The sequence below is a fragment of the Carettochelys insculpta genome, chromosome 21, assembly GCF_033958435.1.
Source record: "Carettochelys insculpta isolate YL-2023 chromosome 21, ASM3395843v1, whole genome shotgun sequence".
Lineage (NCBI taxonomy): Eukaryota > Metazoa > Chordata > Testudines > Carettochelyidae > Carettochelys > Carettochelys insculpta.
Genome location: NC_134157.1, coordinates 17,051,641 through 17,065,183, shown reverse-complemented (window position 1 = coordinate 17,065,183; position 13,543 = coordinate 17,051,641). Strand labels below are relative to the sequence as shown.

The 13,543-nt window shown below is 47.6% G+C and overlaps 1 protein-coding gene across 2 annotated transcripts in view; it reads left to right on the top strand.

The window, feature by feature from the left end:
• BRD3 (bromodomain containing 3) overlaps positions 1-13,543 on the top strand; it is a 62,746-nt gene that overhangs the window by 15,166 nt on the left and 34,037 nt on the right. For both annotated transcript variants that reach the window (XM_075015184.1, XM_075015185.1), the window contains exon 2: positions 9,617-9,931. In XM_075015184.1, coding sequence (XP_074871285.1) covers positions 9,731-9,931 — 201 coding nt within the window. In that variant the 5' untranslated portion in view covers positions 9,617-9,730. The remainder of the gene's footprint in view (positions 1-9,616; positions 9,932-13,543) is intronic.

Below are 13,543 nucleotides of genomic sequence, written 5' to 3'. Positions count from 1 at the left end.
CATGCTCCCTCTGGCAAGGTTAAGTTTTTAGGGTGAAATAAACAGTAAAATTCTAAAGGGGAGAGAAATTCACTCATTCTTCAGCAAGGCAACTCTTGACTGGCCACAAAATCCATTTCATTCATTAGCTTCCCTCTTTCTAACACAGTTCCTGTGATCTGTTCTCTTTTTGGCAGAGCGCAAAGAATATGATGGTCATCGCACGTAAGGATTTGGTCAATCTGAGCTCAATACGCTTCTCAGGGTGTGTCTACGCAGCAAAGTTATTTCGTAATAATGGCTGCTATTCCGAAATAACTTTGCAAGTGTCTACACAATGCAACCGCTATTTCAGAATGATTTCAAATTAGCAGACAGCTTATTTCGAATTTGGTAAACCTCATTCTATGAGGAATCGTGCTTATTCCACAATAGATATTTCAGAATAGTGTCCATGTAGAGAAGGAATAGGAGGCTCTTTCAAAATACACTATTTCTGAATAGCTTATTCCGAAATAACACTGCTGTGTAGACATACTATTTTAGATTAGAGTCCCTGGAAGCAGTGCTGTAATCCAAAATAGGCTCTAGTGTGTGTGGACACACTATTTCAGAATAAGTTTTGCTTATTTTGGGGCTTCCCTGTAGTGTACAGGTATTATTCTGGAACAGCTTGTTTTGGAATCATAACTCTGGAATAAGATATTCCAGAATCACTCTTTGAGGTTATGTCTACAGTAGAGTCCTGGTTCCTAACGAGGTACCCACCAAATGAAATTGTGCTACTCCTTTTCTGGTTCCCCAGCCCCGTCTGAAGGGTTCAGCTGATGTACTTCACACCTGCATGAGTTGTGTAGCCGTTTCTTGGGGTAACAGATTAGTTGGTTTACAAGTGGACGTGGTGAACTTTGATTTGTATTTTTTTTTTTAATAATTTTGATGGTTGATGTGTTTTTGTTTTTTTTTTGTTTTTTCCATTCTCACTTATTCTACATTTTCACAGTTAGGCAAAGTTATTGGGTTGGAATATATTTTTGTCTGTATCCATTTTTAATCATGGGAAACTATGGGACAGGTAAGCGACTGGGAGGGGTGTCAGATAATTATTTAGTGACCATAGACATTGAAACTCAAGAAATTAAAGCTTGATGAGGGTTAAAGGACAAACTTTTGTGCTCTGATGTCAAAATATCCAAACTCATTCGCCATAAGTCAAACTCTAATAAATTCTCAAGCAGCATTTTTCTTGCTTTCCCTATTTATTTATAAATTTCAATTATCAATGGAAATATTTGTTTATTGGGTAAGTGGGCACACAGTGAAGTCAACACTTAATTATGCAGATTGAATCCTTCCAGGCCTGCTTCTCAAGAGTATCATGATCTAGTCACTGGATAGGGCACATAGTTACAGGAGACCTGAGTTCTGTTCTGAACTCTGCCACTGACCCACTATGTGACCTTCAGCAAATCACTTCATTTCCTTTCCGTTTCCACCCTTTATCTGTTGTGTCAGTTCAGATTGTAACCCCTCTGGGAGGGGTTCAGGAGTGATTTGTATAGTTGGGGTGCTGTGAGCCACCAAGCTGTAATCCCTGTATCTAATGGAAATCGTGTTGAGCTGGAGGTGCGGGGAGGAGGTGTCAGCATGAGCCCAACTGGAGTTTCTAGGTGGCCCTTGATGATGGTCACCGAGGTGTGGGGAGTCACTGGGCCCTGCACTCCCATCCACAGTTACGTACAACTCTGAGCCAGCAGGTAGAATGGAAGGTTGATTACAAGTCAAGGACACAGCATAAAACAGACATCACAGGACCAGTCAGTACAATCCATTTTGGGAAAAGGGGACCCAAAAGTAGGGCTATGCTGCCTTCCTCGCACTCCCAGCCAGCCCAAACTAACTCACCCACCCAGCAGCCTCCTGCCAGCCCCTGCTGCAGCCTTAGCCCTGTTTCCTGGCAAAAGGTGTTACCTGGCCACACCCCCTTCTCCCGCTCAGGTTGTGAAGGAGGTCAGCCATTGTGTGAATGAGGAAGGCTGTCACACCCCAAACTCCCATCACTATGTAGGTATTTGTGCAGTGCCCTGGGAAACTGAGGCGCACACACTGGATTACTATACCAGGGTAGAAATCAGATGCAACATAACAAGGTAACTAAAATCCCCACCCAGTAAATAAAATCCCCAGGACATCTCACTTATAAAGGGTAATGTGGCACTCCAAAGAAGTGCAGTAACAAGACTCTAACATGCAGAAATAACTGCTCCACTCAACCTCGTATTTTTTCCCCAGTTCTCATCTGTAGGTGGGTTGGAACTTTCTGGTTCTGACCTGTCAAAGGAACTGTGTAAACTGCTGCAGTGACCAGAATTGGTGGGCTCTGATGTTAATATAAAATACCTCACCTTTTATCTTGCATTAAGGAGTTCCTTAAAAAACCCACCCTCCCTTCCTCCACAAAGAGCAGCAATGGAGCGAGCAGTCTGTTCAGAGTTCCACATCGCCAAAGGAAGCGGCAGAACAGTTTGCCAAGGCAGCAGGCTTACTGGCGTGCTTCGCGGGGCTTTATAGCTTATTTTAAAACGGCCTCCATTCATGCAGGCAGTCTGGGGGTGAAATGTTCTGCTCAGAATGGAGAAATTATGGACACGATTTCTCCGTGCCAACTGTCTTTTTCTGCGACTGACCCATGAATGCCATGCAAAGCAAAAAAAGAAATAAGAAAAATGCTGTCAGCCTGGCAGTAGGTCTGATGACGAGGCTAGCTGAGCAAAGAGCCAGAACCCGCAGCCCTGACAGATTCCACACTGGTGGAGACTGCAGTGCGTTTAAGAGGACCAGACACTGACTTAGGGGAAGCAAGATTTCTCTGTGAGTTCGGGCTCAGGTTTTGCTTTTAGTTTCTGGAAAAAGCTGGGAGCAATCTCCTGCAGTGGACAGAGCAAAGCTGGGCCCTGTCTTTAGTGGGGTAAGGGTGAAATTTAAACAGTAATGGCTGACATGCAGCCAGAAAACAGCAAGAGCCATTGTAATTGTTAAAATTTACAGGACTGGGAACTATAAAGGAGAAAAAGATATGAATTAAAATCCAAAATATGGCTCAAAGAGAGTCTCACTTAAACCCTAATCAGCAAGGCATGTAGGCTTAATCTGCACTAGGGAAATAAGTTGACTTTCAGGTATGCTATTCTAGCTATGGCAGTTGCGTAGCTAGAATCAACTTATCTGAGATAAACTTACCTGGCTGTCCTCACTCAGGAAGGCTGATGGGAGAGTTTCTCTCTTTGACCTCCCTTACCCCTTGCAATAGCAAGGAGTACAGGGGTCGACTGCTGACCCTGATGGTGCGTGCAAAATCGACCTGACCCAGATGCACATAATTGAACCCTGGAAAATTGTGCCTTACACGTATACGCTCAAAGTTAAATACAGGCTTAAGTCCACACGTAGTTGGTAAACCTTTTAAAAACATGCCCTTTAAAGGCATGCGTCCTGCACACTAGCCTCAGTGACCGATGGGCCACCTGAGCGACCCTCCTTCATGGCAGTGGATTGCGGGATTGTCGTAACCAAGATGGTCTCCTGGGACAGGGTAGTTTTTGCTCACTGTGCTGGTGCACCTAGAATTTGCAGGATGTGCCAATTGACCCCTAGCAGTGCTGTGACTGGACGCCCACAGCTCTCAGTCAATGTTGTGTGCAGTTAGCACGCATCTCACTTCAGGAGCCCTGGCTTTGTGTGTCACTTTAGTCAGACCAGTAGGGAAACAAAAATCTAAATAGATGGCATCCAGCAGAATCCAGCAAACCTGTGCTTGGGCAATGGTAAACAAAGTGTCTCATGGCCAAACACAGGACTCCAGTGAGCTGCAGCTTGCTCACCATTGTGATCAACTCCTTCTTAGATTCTAAGCTCTTTTGGGGCACTTGTTCTTTTGTTCAGTTTCTGTATGATGTTTAGCTTGTGGCTTTGTGGCTGACACTCCTAACGGCTTGGGTGGATAAAACTCAGTGATTTTTTTTTTTTTAAATAAAGTAAGTCTGATTTTTTTTATTTAAATCAGATTTTTTTTTAAAATGATAAACTACGAAATATTTAAAAATCACAGTTACTATTACATCTCATCACAAACATGCTACTTGTACTCTTACAGTTTGATAAAAAGGAATTAATGGCTCTCATCTGTCCAGCCTAACTACTAGCTCTTAATTCTTAAAAGTTCTGGGCTTTCAGTTGCTGTTTCTCAGCAGATTAAAAAGTAGTGTGGAAAGAGGGACACAGAATAGTTTTTGTTCTGTGCTTATGTGGTGGTGAACAGAGGCCAACTACGGCAGGGAGTTAGTTAAGACATTGTCTTAAAGTCAGAAAGACAATATATAGGAACAGATGGAGGCAGCATAGAAAGAAACAGTGGACTGGACTGGAAAGAAAAAGGGAAGACATTATTCAGCACACACGCAGCTTCTTGTATTCCTCCACACTTTTGCCACAGAAAAAACCTGTCCTGGGTTTGAGAGAGACCCCACCTGGGAATACTTTGAAGACATTTGTTCCCTGAGTTAAAAAGGAAAGTATGTCAAGTGTAAGCAGTACTAGAAGGAGATGCAGGGCCTAGTTGCAAGAATGAAACATCATAAGGAAAACAGGGATAAAAACATGTGGCTGAAGATGTGCATATGGCCGAGTGGATCAGCTGGTTAGTAACATAAATAATTCACTTAGCAATGTGTCATTCTTCAAGACTCTCTCTGTGCCTTTTAGTATAAATGTGATTTGACAGGGAAATTTCCAAGCTGTTTGCTGTGTTGGATGTTGCAAGAAAAAAAAAGTTTAGGTTAGCTAACGCTTACGTCTTTTTCAATTATTTAGCTAGGTTTCAAATCTATCACTCAAAGACCTTCAATGAACTGAGGCTCTACCAATGAGATCTATGAATATGGACTGAAGCATTCATTCCTACTAGTGCTGTGGCAGGCAACCTGTGGTCCGTGGGGTGCATGTGGCCCACTGCAGCTCCACCTGTGGTCCACGCCCAACCCTCCTACCCCCGCCCCCATGTGTCCCACAAGGATAGTGGAAATCATACAATATAGAAAGCTGTAGTAAGAGAAATCTAGAGTGGCCCTTTGTCACGATTTTCTTATTTTACATTATATCACACCTGCCTTTATTTTGGAACATCCTGAGAGACCATAATGGGGATGCCAAAAGTCAATTCCCTATTCTACTTACGCATACCTCTGCTTTTCCAATGGAACCTCTTTGTCTACTTGTTTTTTCAAAAGGCAGACGTGCCAGTGAGTTCAATGGGGGTTACTCCAAAATTAAGTGCACTCTACGCACAGTCAATCTTAGCTTTTTTGGTAACTTGATTCAAGTCATTTTTTTTCTTGGTGATTTAAATCAATCCACCCTGGATTGTGTGTTTTTTGAGGCAGTGACTGTCTTTGTTTGGAGTTTGCATGGGCCCTAGTGCAATGGTATTCTGGCCCGTAGCTCAGGCTGCAGTCACTACGATAGTACAAGTAGCAAATAACTTAGGTTTTGTGGCAGACGTCTACCTGGTTTGAAACTTTCACCTCAGGTATCAACGTACAGTCAAAGCTGAGGTCTAAAGCTGTGTTTTACCTCTGTCAGGGGCCATGTGATAGAATGTATGTGGTGTGTGTCTTTCATCAACAAAATATCAGGTGTATCAGACACATTGTGGTCTCTCAGGGCTTGCGCGCTGCTGTGTATGTTGGCATAACTTATGTTACTCAGTAATGCTGGTCGGCAAAAAAGCTATGTAGATGGAAATCAGTGGAATTGGCAACGCTGCGCATTGCAAGACATACAATATGCTGACCTATACACTGGTGGGGACAGCGCTATGTTGGGGGCTTATCCCACCATTCACATAGCTACCGCCTCTCGTGGAGATGGTGTTACACTGATTGGAAGGTTCTCTCCCATCAGCATAGAGTGTCTTCCCCAGATGGCCCTCTGTCTGTCATTAATTGCTACTTCTGTTGGTATTTAACATCTGAGTCAACAATGCATAGGTACATGATGATAAATACCAAAGGGCCGGGGAACAACTTATTGCCTTTGCTGCTCCCTGAATCCTGCTTCCGCACTCTTTGCCTGTTGTTCCAGCCAATACTGAAGCCCATTGGATTGCATGTTGAGCACACATCTAATAAATGATTGGACTTCATCCCAAACTAAAGACTCTGCTAACAAGCTAAGCTGACAGCTGGCTCAGTGGGGGCCTGGGCAGTGGACACTATATTCAGTTGGAACATAGGGTCCTGAAGACACAGGACCCAAGGTAACCCTCTTGCCTTAAGCCCAAAGCTGGCTAAACTTCCTCTGCCCTTGTTCTCCTCCTGAAGGTGTCACACTGCACCCTCTGGAATCTTCTCTGAAGCCCTGCCTGCCAGCTGCTAGCCCTGGTCTGTTCCAAATTGTTCCCTTTCACTTGGCCCCCCAGAGTTGTTACCCCACCACTTGCTTTCCATTTAAAGATGGGCACACGAGACATGCAAAAGAGGAAAAGCAAAATCAGAACAATCCCCACGGCAAATGGGTAGGAAGCTATACATCCATGGGTTAGGTTTAGGGCGTCCCTAACCTTTACCGTGAAAAGCAATCTAGGCTAGTGAGTAGCCCTGTTTCATCTCAGTGGGCTGCAAGATTGTCCTAACAAGACCCTCTCCTGGGAGAGGGTAGTTTTGCTAAAGGCGAGGGCACACCTAGAATTTATGGGATGTGCTGACTGAACCGCGGCAGCTCTTTGGTTAGCAAAGGGAGTGCGCTGTTCTCACAGTTCGTGTTGTGGGCAATCAGCACACATCTCACTTCACATGAGTGTCATTTCAGTAATACTTATGGGAAATAAACTATGCAGATGGAAACCAGTGGAATCAGGCAACTCTGCGCATTTGTAAACTGTGTCATGGGACACATGTGGCACCTCAATGGACTACATGTGGCCTGTGGGCTGCAGGTTACCCACCATTGCTACACAGGCTGGAGTTGCCAGCATCCGGTTTATGACCAAGTCTCCTGGTCAGGTGGGTTTCACTGTACAAAAGGGAAACAACCTAAGATGCTGATGGGGGCCAGTGTTACCTTATCTGCAGGTAGAGGGAGACTGTGCAGTAGAGAATGGATCCACGCCTGCTCTTCCTTGCCCCATGGATTCCATGGTGTTGGAGAAAAGGGGACACAGAAGTTGCCCATTCTAGGTCTTTTTATTGCAGGCCCCTCAGTTTATGGAAGCAGGGAGGGTGATAGGTTTTATTATATGTTCTTCGGATGCTGGTTAGATTCCAATGTGGGATTCTGTGTTGTAAGCACACATCATAGGTGAGCTCCCATACTGTACACATCTGTGAACGTACCAGGTAAGAATTAGCTTAGCAATGAAGACTGTTCTTCACAAAACCCTTTTTAAAATAGGAGCACCTCCGGGGCACAGAAAAGCTGGCCCCTGATTGGCTCTGAACGTTCTGTTTTGGAACCCAGAGTGGGCTCTGATTGGCTGAGTTGCCTCTTGGGTCACCATTGCACTGCCATCACAAAATGCTTCTGCTTTGTTCTCTAGGTTATGGAGAGGTTCACAGAATGTTCTTTCCCTGTTTTCTGTGGAAATTCGTTCTTCGGCCGAGAATATTTATATCTAATTCTCTCTCCTTTATGTGGCTGCATGTCTGTTTTTATGCACTTTTTTTTTTGTAAAATTCCTCCAAATTCAATACATGTTCAGCGTTTACTGCCATCTCATCAGCTACGCAAGGGTAGGTTCTACATTTACATTAAATTTTCAGCTTATGATGACTTAAAAATGAGAATTTTGTCTGGGTTATTGCTTTGCATGGTCTCCCTCTTCACATTTCACTGCTGCTTCTATATTTCCCTCTCTTTGCATGACCAGGTTCTCACCACATATTCCAGAAACATATGTCAACTAGAGTATTTGTGTACTTGTCTGAATGAACTTTAAATATTTTGTCACTAGCAAGAGTGCGTGGTCTCTTTGCTGAGAAAATTGTTACTGCAATTCTGGTGTGGGTTGAACTATCAAATGTTTAGGGAAGAAGACAAAGCAAAGCTGCTTGCAGTGGGGACTTCGTAGATGCGCAACTCCTAGCTATGCGAATTGCGTAGCTGGTGTTGATGTACCTTAGGTCAAACTTCCAGCAAAGTTCCACTGCAGGAGTTTGGCAGGAGAAATTCTCAGGTTGCTAAATTAAACCCTGGAACATAGACTGCAGCAGTGTCAATCTTGACCTGTGCATCTAGGACATAGTGACATGACACAACTTGTCGCTCAGCGTTCTAGAGAAAAACAGAACCAAAATAATGAAATTTTGTGTGCATTCCTCTTTCTGATGTGCTATTAAAAGAACATAAGAAGCTCTGTGTGTCTGTTCCTGGGGTTGACAAACTCTTGGATTGCTGTTTGAATGGTAATAGCACTTTGCTACCTACAATGGAATTTGAGTGCACGTGGTAGTCAGCATAATCAGAGCCAGACCTTACCCTAGGAGCGTCGTGATGTGGGGTACAGGTTGCACCTCCAAAAACCAGTAATCTCTGGTCCAGCAACATCCCTTGTCCAGCAGAATGAGGGATGCTCCTGGACCAGAAGGCTGGGACAAGAGGGCAAGCCAAGTTGGCCTCTAGACAGCCCTGCATGGGGCAGTGGGGCTGGGGCTGCGTGTGGCATCCCCTGGTGGGCCTGGGTGCCAGCATCCCTCAGCAGTCCTGTAGGGAGCTGGGGTGCTAACATTCCCCGGAAGCCATGTGTGGGGCCGGGGAGCCTGCTGTGGCAGGCCAGTGGGGGCAACCGGGGACTGGAGGGTGTTTGCCTCCCCTAGTCCAGCAAAATTCCTCGTCAGGGCCACTGAGGCCCCCAGAGTGCTGGTCTAGAGAGGTGCAACTTGTACATGTAAATAGAGAGAATTTGTCTGAGGTCACCTTCCTTTGGTAGTTAATCAGATCCCCTTCCAGTCAACATCCAGTTCTCAAATGATGGTACGTACCTGGGGCAATTACAGCAAATGCGTGTATACAGCACTGCTGGCTCCCCCTCTTTGGTGTCCAACACGATGGTCACTAGCCACATGTGACTATCTGGCCAGCTGAGTGTGGATAGTTGGCTTGAACAATAAAAATTCAAAAATCATTGCATTCAGAAAATAGTTTAAAATCAAATCCCAACAATTTTCAGAAACTAAAAACAAAGTTCAGAAGTTCTTTCTCACAAAATTGTTAACATTTTCAGAGTAATGTGGCTAGCTCTCAGTAGAGGCTACTGCTTCAGACCTGGTTGGACACCACGGTAGATCGTCCAGGTTCTTCTTTGCAATGAGTATGTGAGATGCTGGTGGAAGCCAATGAAACAAGGAACAACCACCAGCATCATGAGACCAGCCTACTGTTTTGGGAACTGTTGACCTAATCTGTCAGTCTAGGATTTTGCGCCATGTCCATCATGCTGGTGTTTGAGCTTGGCAACAATTGCAGTGGAACAGGTAGAGGCGGGGGGTTTAGCTACTTCTACCCTGTGTGTTTTTTGAACTTGTGTGTTTCAGTGAAATGTCTTTTATTTGTGCTTCACCTCTTCCTCCTTTCTTTTGTGGTCTAGGTTGCATGGGTGGGCCCTGGCAATGGGATATCCATCCCATTCGGGGAGCATAAAGGAAGACGGAGACTTTCCTAGGTGCTGCTGCAACAGTAAGTGAGACCCAGTGGTAGGAAGATGTCGACGGTCACATCAGCGATACAGGCTCCCCAGGGACCTGTCAATCCACCACCCCCAGAAGTCACCAACCCCAACAAGCCTGGGCGGAAGACCAACCAGTTGCAGTACATGCAGAACGTGGTGGTGAAGACCTTGTGGAAACATCAGTTTGCATGGCCCTTCTACCAGCCCGTCGATGCCATTAAATTGAATTTACCAGTAAGTATTCCGTTGCCTTTGCTCTGTCCCCTCTTCTGGGAGAGCTCTGCTTCTTCATCAAGTGTCCCCGTGGGTGCTCCACAATAGGTGTCAGGCTCGCCCGGCGCTGCAGATCGGAATTCTTCCAGCAGTTTCTCCTGGATCGCACATGCGCCAGCACGCGCTGCTCCCCTGCGCGCCCCTGGCCACGTGCGTGATCCGGTCCCCGCCAGTTCCTTCTCAGCTGCCATCGGCTGCAGACGGAATCCACTCAGGCTATGGCCAGAGTCGGATTAGATAGTGTTTCTACGCGTAAATTGTTGTTTTTTTCTGGTTAAAAAAAAAAAAAGAGGACAAAGAGAATATCAAAAAATATATGTGCGTGTGTGTGTGTGTGTGTGTGTGTATATATACACGCTATTTGGGTAAACAGGCACGGATTGAGTGCTAAGTACCCTATTAACAGTAAAAGACTCACCTCGATGCCCTCTTGAGGCTTTAAAAAGTGTGAGTCTTGCCGTGAAGCTATGCCGGCCTCCGCTGGGCACAGTGAATGTATCCGATGCCTGGGGGAATCACGCGTTACCCAGAAGTGTTCCCACTGTGCTAAGCTCATAGCCAGGGCCAGGAAAGACAGAGAAATGCGTCTTAAAATGCTCTTGTTTGACAAGGCCCTCCAGCCAGACCTGCTGGAGAGGCCTCAACCAGAAGGGCCCTCTGGGTTCCACAAGAGGAAGGCAGCTTCTTTGACCCCCTCAGTGCAGAAACGGAGGAAGCTCTCCCCAGCTCGATCCCCGCCGGCGGTTTCAGCGAGCGGGACGGGCGGAGCACACAGCCCTCAGCCGCATACTCAGGCAAGCGGCAGCGCACATGGCAGAGGCTGAGCCTCCGGTTACAAAATAGCCGGCACGCACGGCGCCTAGAGCGTCGGCCAGGCAAGCGCCGGAACCGGCGGCACCGACCCTCGCGGCACCAACGGTGCAGGGCCAACAGGCACGGAGCCTGCAGGCACAGGAGGACGTTACCCGCGCGGCACCGCAGCTGAGCGAGCCGAGCGCGGCGCCGACAGCAGGGCCGAGATCCCCGGCGCGGGAGGGGGCAGTGCCAGCCCCGCAGGGGAGGGGAAATGCTACAACAAAAACCCGGCACTGCAGCCCTTCTCCGCACAGGGCTGCACTGCTGCTGACAACAAGCCCTCCCCCTGTGCTACACACACCGCCCAGAAGGCCTGGGTCTCCACCAGCCTATCCAGAACCACCTCCTCCGTTCTTCCAACCAATGTCACCATGGATTGGGCCACCTTCACCCTTTCTGGGATTGGATCCCCTGGAGTACTACCATAAACCAGTTTCACCGCTATCTGTGTCATCGCGGAGGTCTCGCTCTCCCAGACATCGGGGGTACACACCCCGAGAGTGGTCCAGGTCTCCGTCCCCTTACCCGTGCCCGTGCTGCTACGGTCGTTCTTATCATGCTGGACACAGACACCACAGGCCTACGCCCAGGGGCAGGTCCCCCCCGGCTGTCCAATCCCCCTGTGGACACTCTCGATCGGGGATGGAAACACAGTTATCTCAAGGGGAGTTAATTTAGAACCCCGAGACTTTCCTTCGCAATCCTCCAGTGAGCAGGTGTATCATCAGCCGCAGGAACCTGAGAGTTTGAAGGAGGTTTATCCTAGTGGTTCCTCCTCATCCTCCCCAGGTGAGGCCATGGCCCCCGGGGATGTCGCTCCCCCGGATGACCTCAAACAGTTCCAGGAGCTGTTTAAAAGGGTGGCTTTCACGCAAGGCATTCAAACGGCAGAAGTGCAGGAGAAACATCACAAACTCCTGAAAAATTTGAGACCCACGGCTCCATCCAAAATTGCTATCCTGCTGGACGAAGCCATTATGGAGTCAGCCACCACCATATGGCAGACTCCGGCCTCCGCTCCGCCTATGAACAAAAGAGCGGATAAGAAGTACTTCGTCCTGGCAAAGGGCATGGAGTTCCTCTTCAGTCACCCACAACCAAATTCTTTGGTGGTCGAGTCGTCCCGGCAGAGGACAAAGACTTCTCAGTACAAATCGGGGGGATCAGACAAAGATGCCAAGAAGCTAGAGCTGTTTGTCAGGAAGGTATATTCCTCTTCTACCCTGCTACTGAGAATGGCAAATTATGCGGCACACCTAGCAAACCATAATTTTGATAATTACTCCAGGCTTACTTCTCTCATGGATTCACTTCCAGAAGATAAGAAGCCGGTGTTAAAGGCAATTGTGCAAGAGGGCTACGCAGCTTCGAGAACGGGAGTGCAGATCGCCCTGGATGTGGCAGATACGGCGGCACGCTCAACGGCTACAGCAGTGGTCATGCGTAGAGAATCTTGGCTCCAGGCATCGGGTATCCCGAGGGACCTACAGGTGAAGATCGTGGATCTTCCCTTTGACACGCAAAAGTTGTTTGCAGACTCAACCGACTCGGTCCTCCACTCTAGTAAGGACTCGAGAGCTACACTTAGAACCCTGGGTATTTATACTCCTCCATATAGGAAGAAAAAATATTACCCTCAGCAAAGACGTTACCCGTACCAACCACAGCGTGCGCAGTACCAACAGGGCTACGACCAAGGGCGACATCAACAACAGCAACAGTACAGAACTCCCAGATGACGTTCTCAACAAAGCCGTACACCCTCAGGACAGGCCCAAAGGCAACAAGTTTGACGGGCATGTCGAGGGCTGCACTATCACTACCATTGCGCAATGCCACTCTCATCTCATGTTCCATCATCGCCTCAGACCGTTTCACTCCCAATGGCAAAAGATCACCGCAGACAAATGGGTGCTGGAGATCATAGCCACGGGTTATGCGATCCCCTTCCAGTCGCTCCCACCGATGAAGCCTCCTTCCAGGCCTCACCTTCGGGATGCTACCCACGAGGCGAGGCTCAAGCAGGAGGTGGACCACCTTATGTTCATAGGGGCGGTGGAAAGAGTGCCGGAACAATTCCAGGGGAAAGGTTTTTATTCACGCTACTTCCTCACAGAGAAGAAAACAGGAGGCTGGAGGCCCATCTTAGATCTTCGGGGCCTCAACCGCTACTTACGCAAGCAACGTTTCCGGATGATTACAGTCGCCTCCATACTCACAGCACTGGACGATGGAGTTTGGTTTGCAGCCCTCGACTTACAAGATGCTTACTTTCATATAACGATCCACCCAGCACACAGGTGCTTCCTCCGCTTCATGGTTGGCAAGGAACACTTCCAGTAGAGGGTTCTTCCGTTAGGCCTCTCCTCAGCCCCCAGAGTCTTTACCAAAACCCTGGCAGTGGTGTCAGCCTACCTGCACAGACAGGGGGTGTTTATATTCCCATACCTGGACGACTGCCTATTGAAAGGGGCCTCGAAAGCAGAGGTCCTACGCATGATCCGTGTCACAGCGGACACGTTTTCTTCGCTGGGCCTAGTCATCAACCTCGCGAAGTCAAAGACTGACCCCATACAAGACATAGAGTTCATAGGGGCACGCATAAACTCTATCACAGCAAGGGTGTACCTACCCAACGTCCGCTTCCGCGCCATCAGTTCGCTGGTGCAAGTCATCACGTTCAGCCCCATGGTACCGGTCTTAACGTGCTTGCAGCTG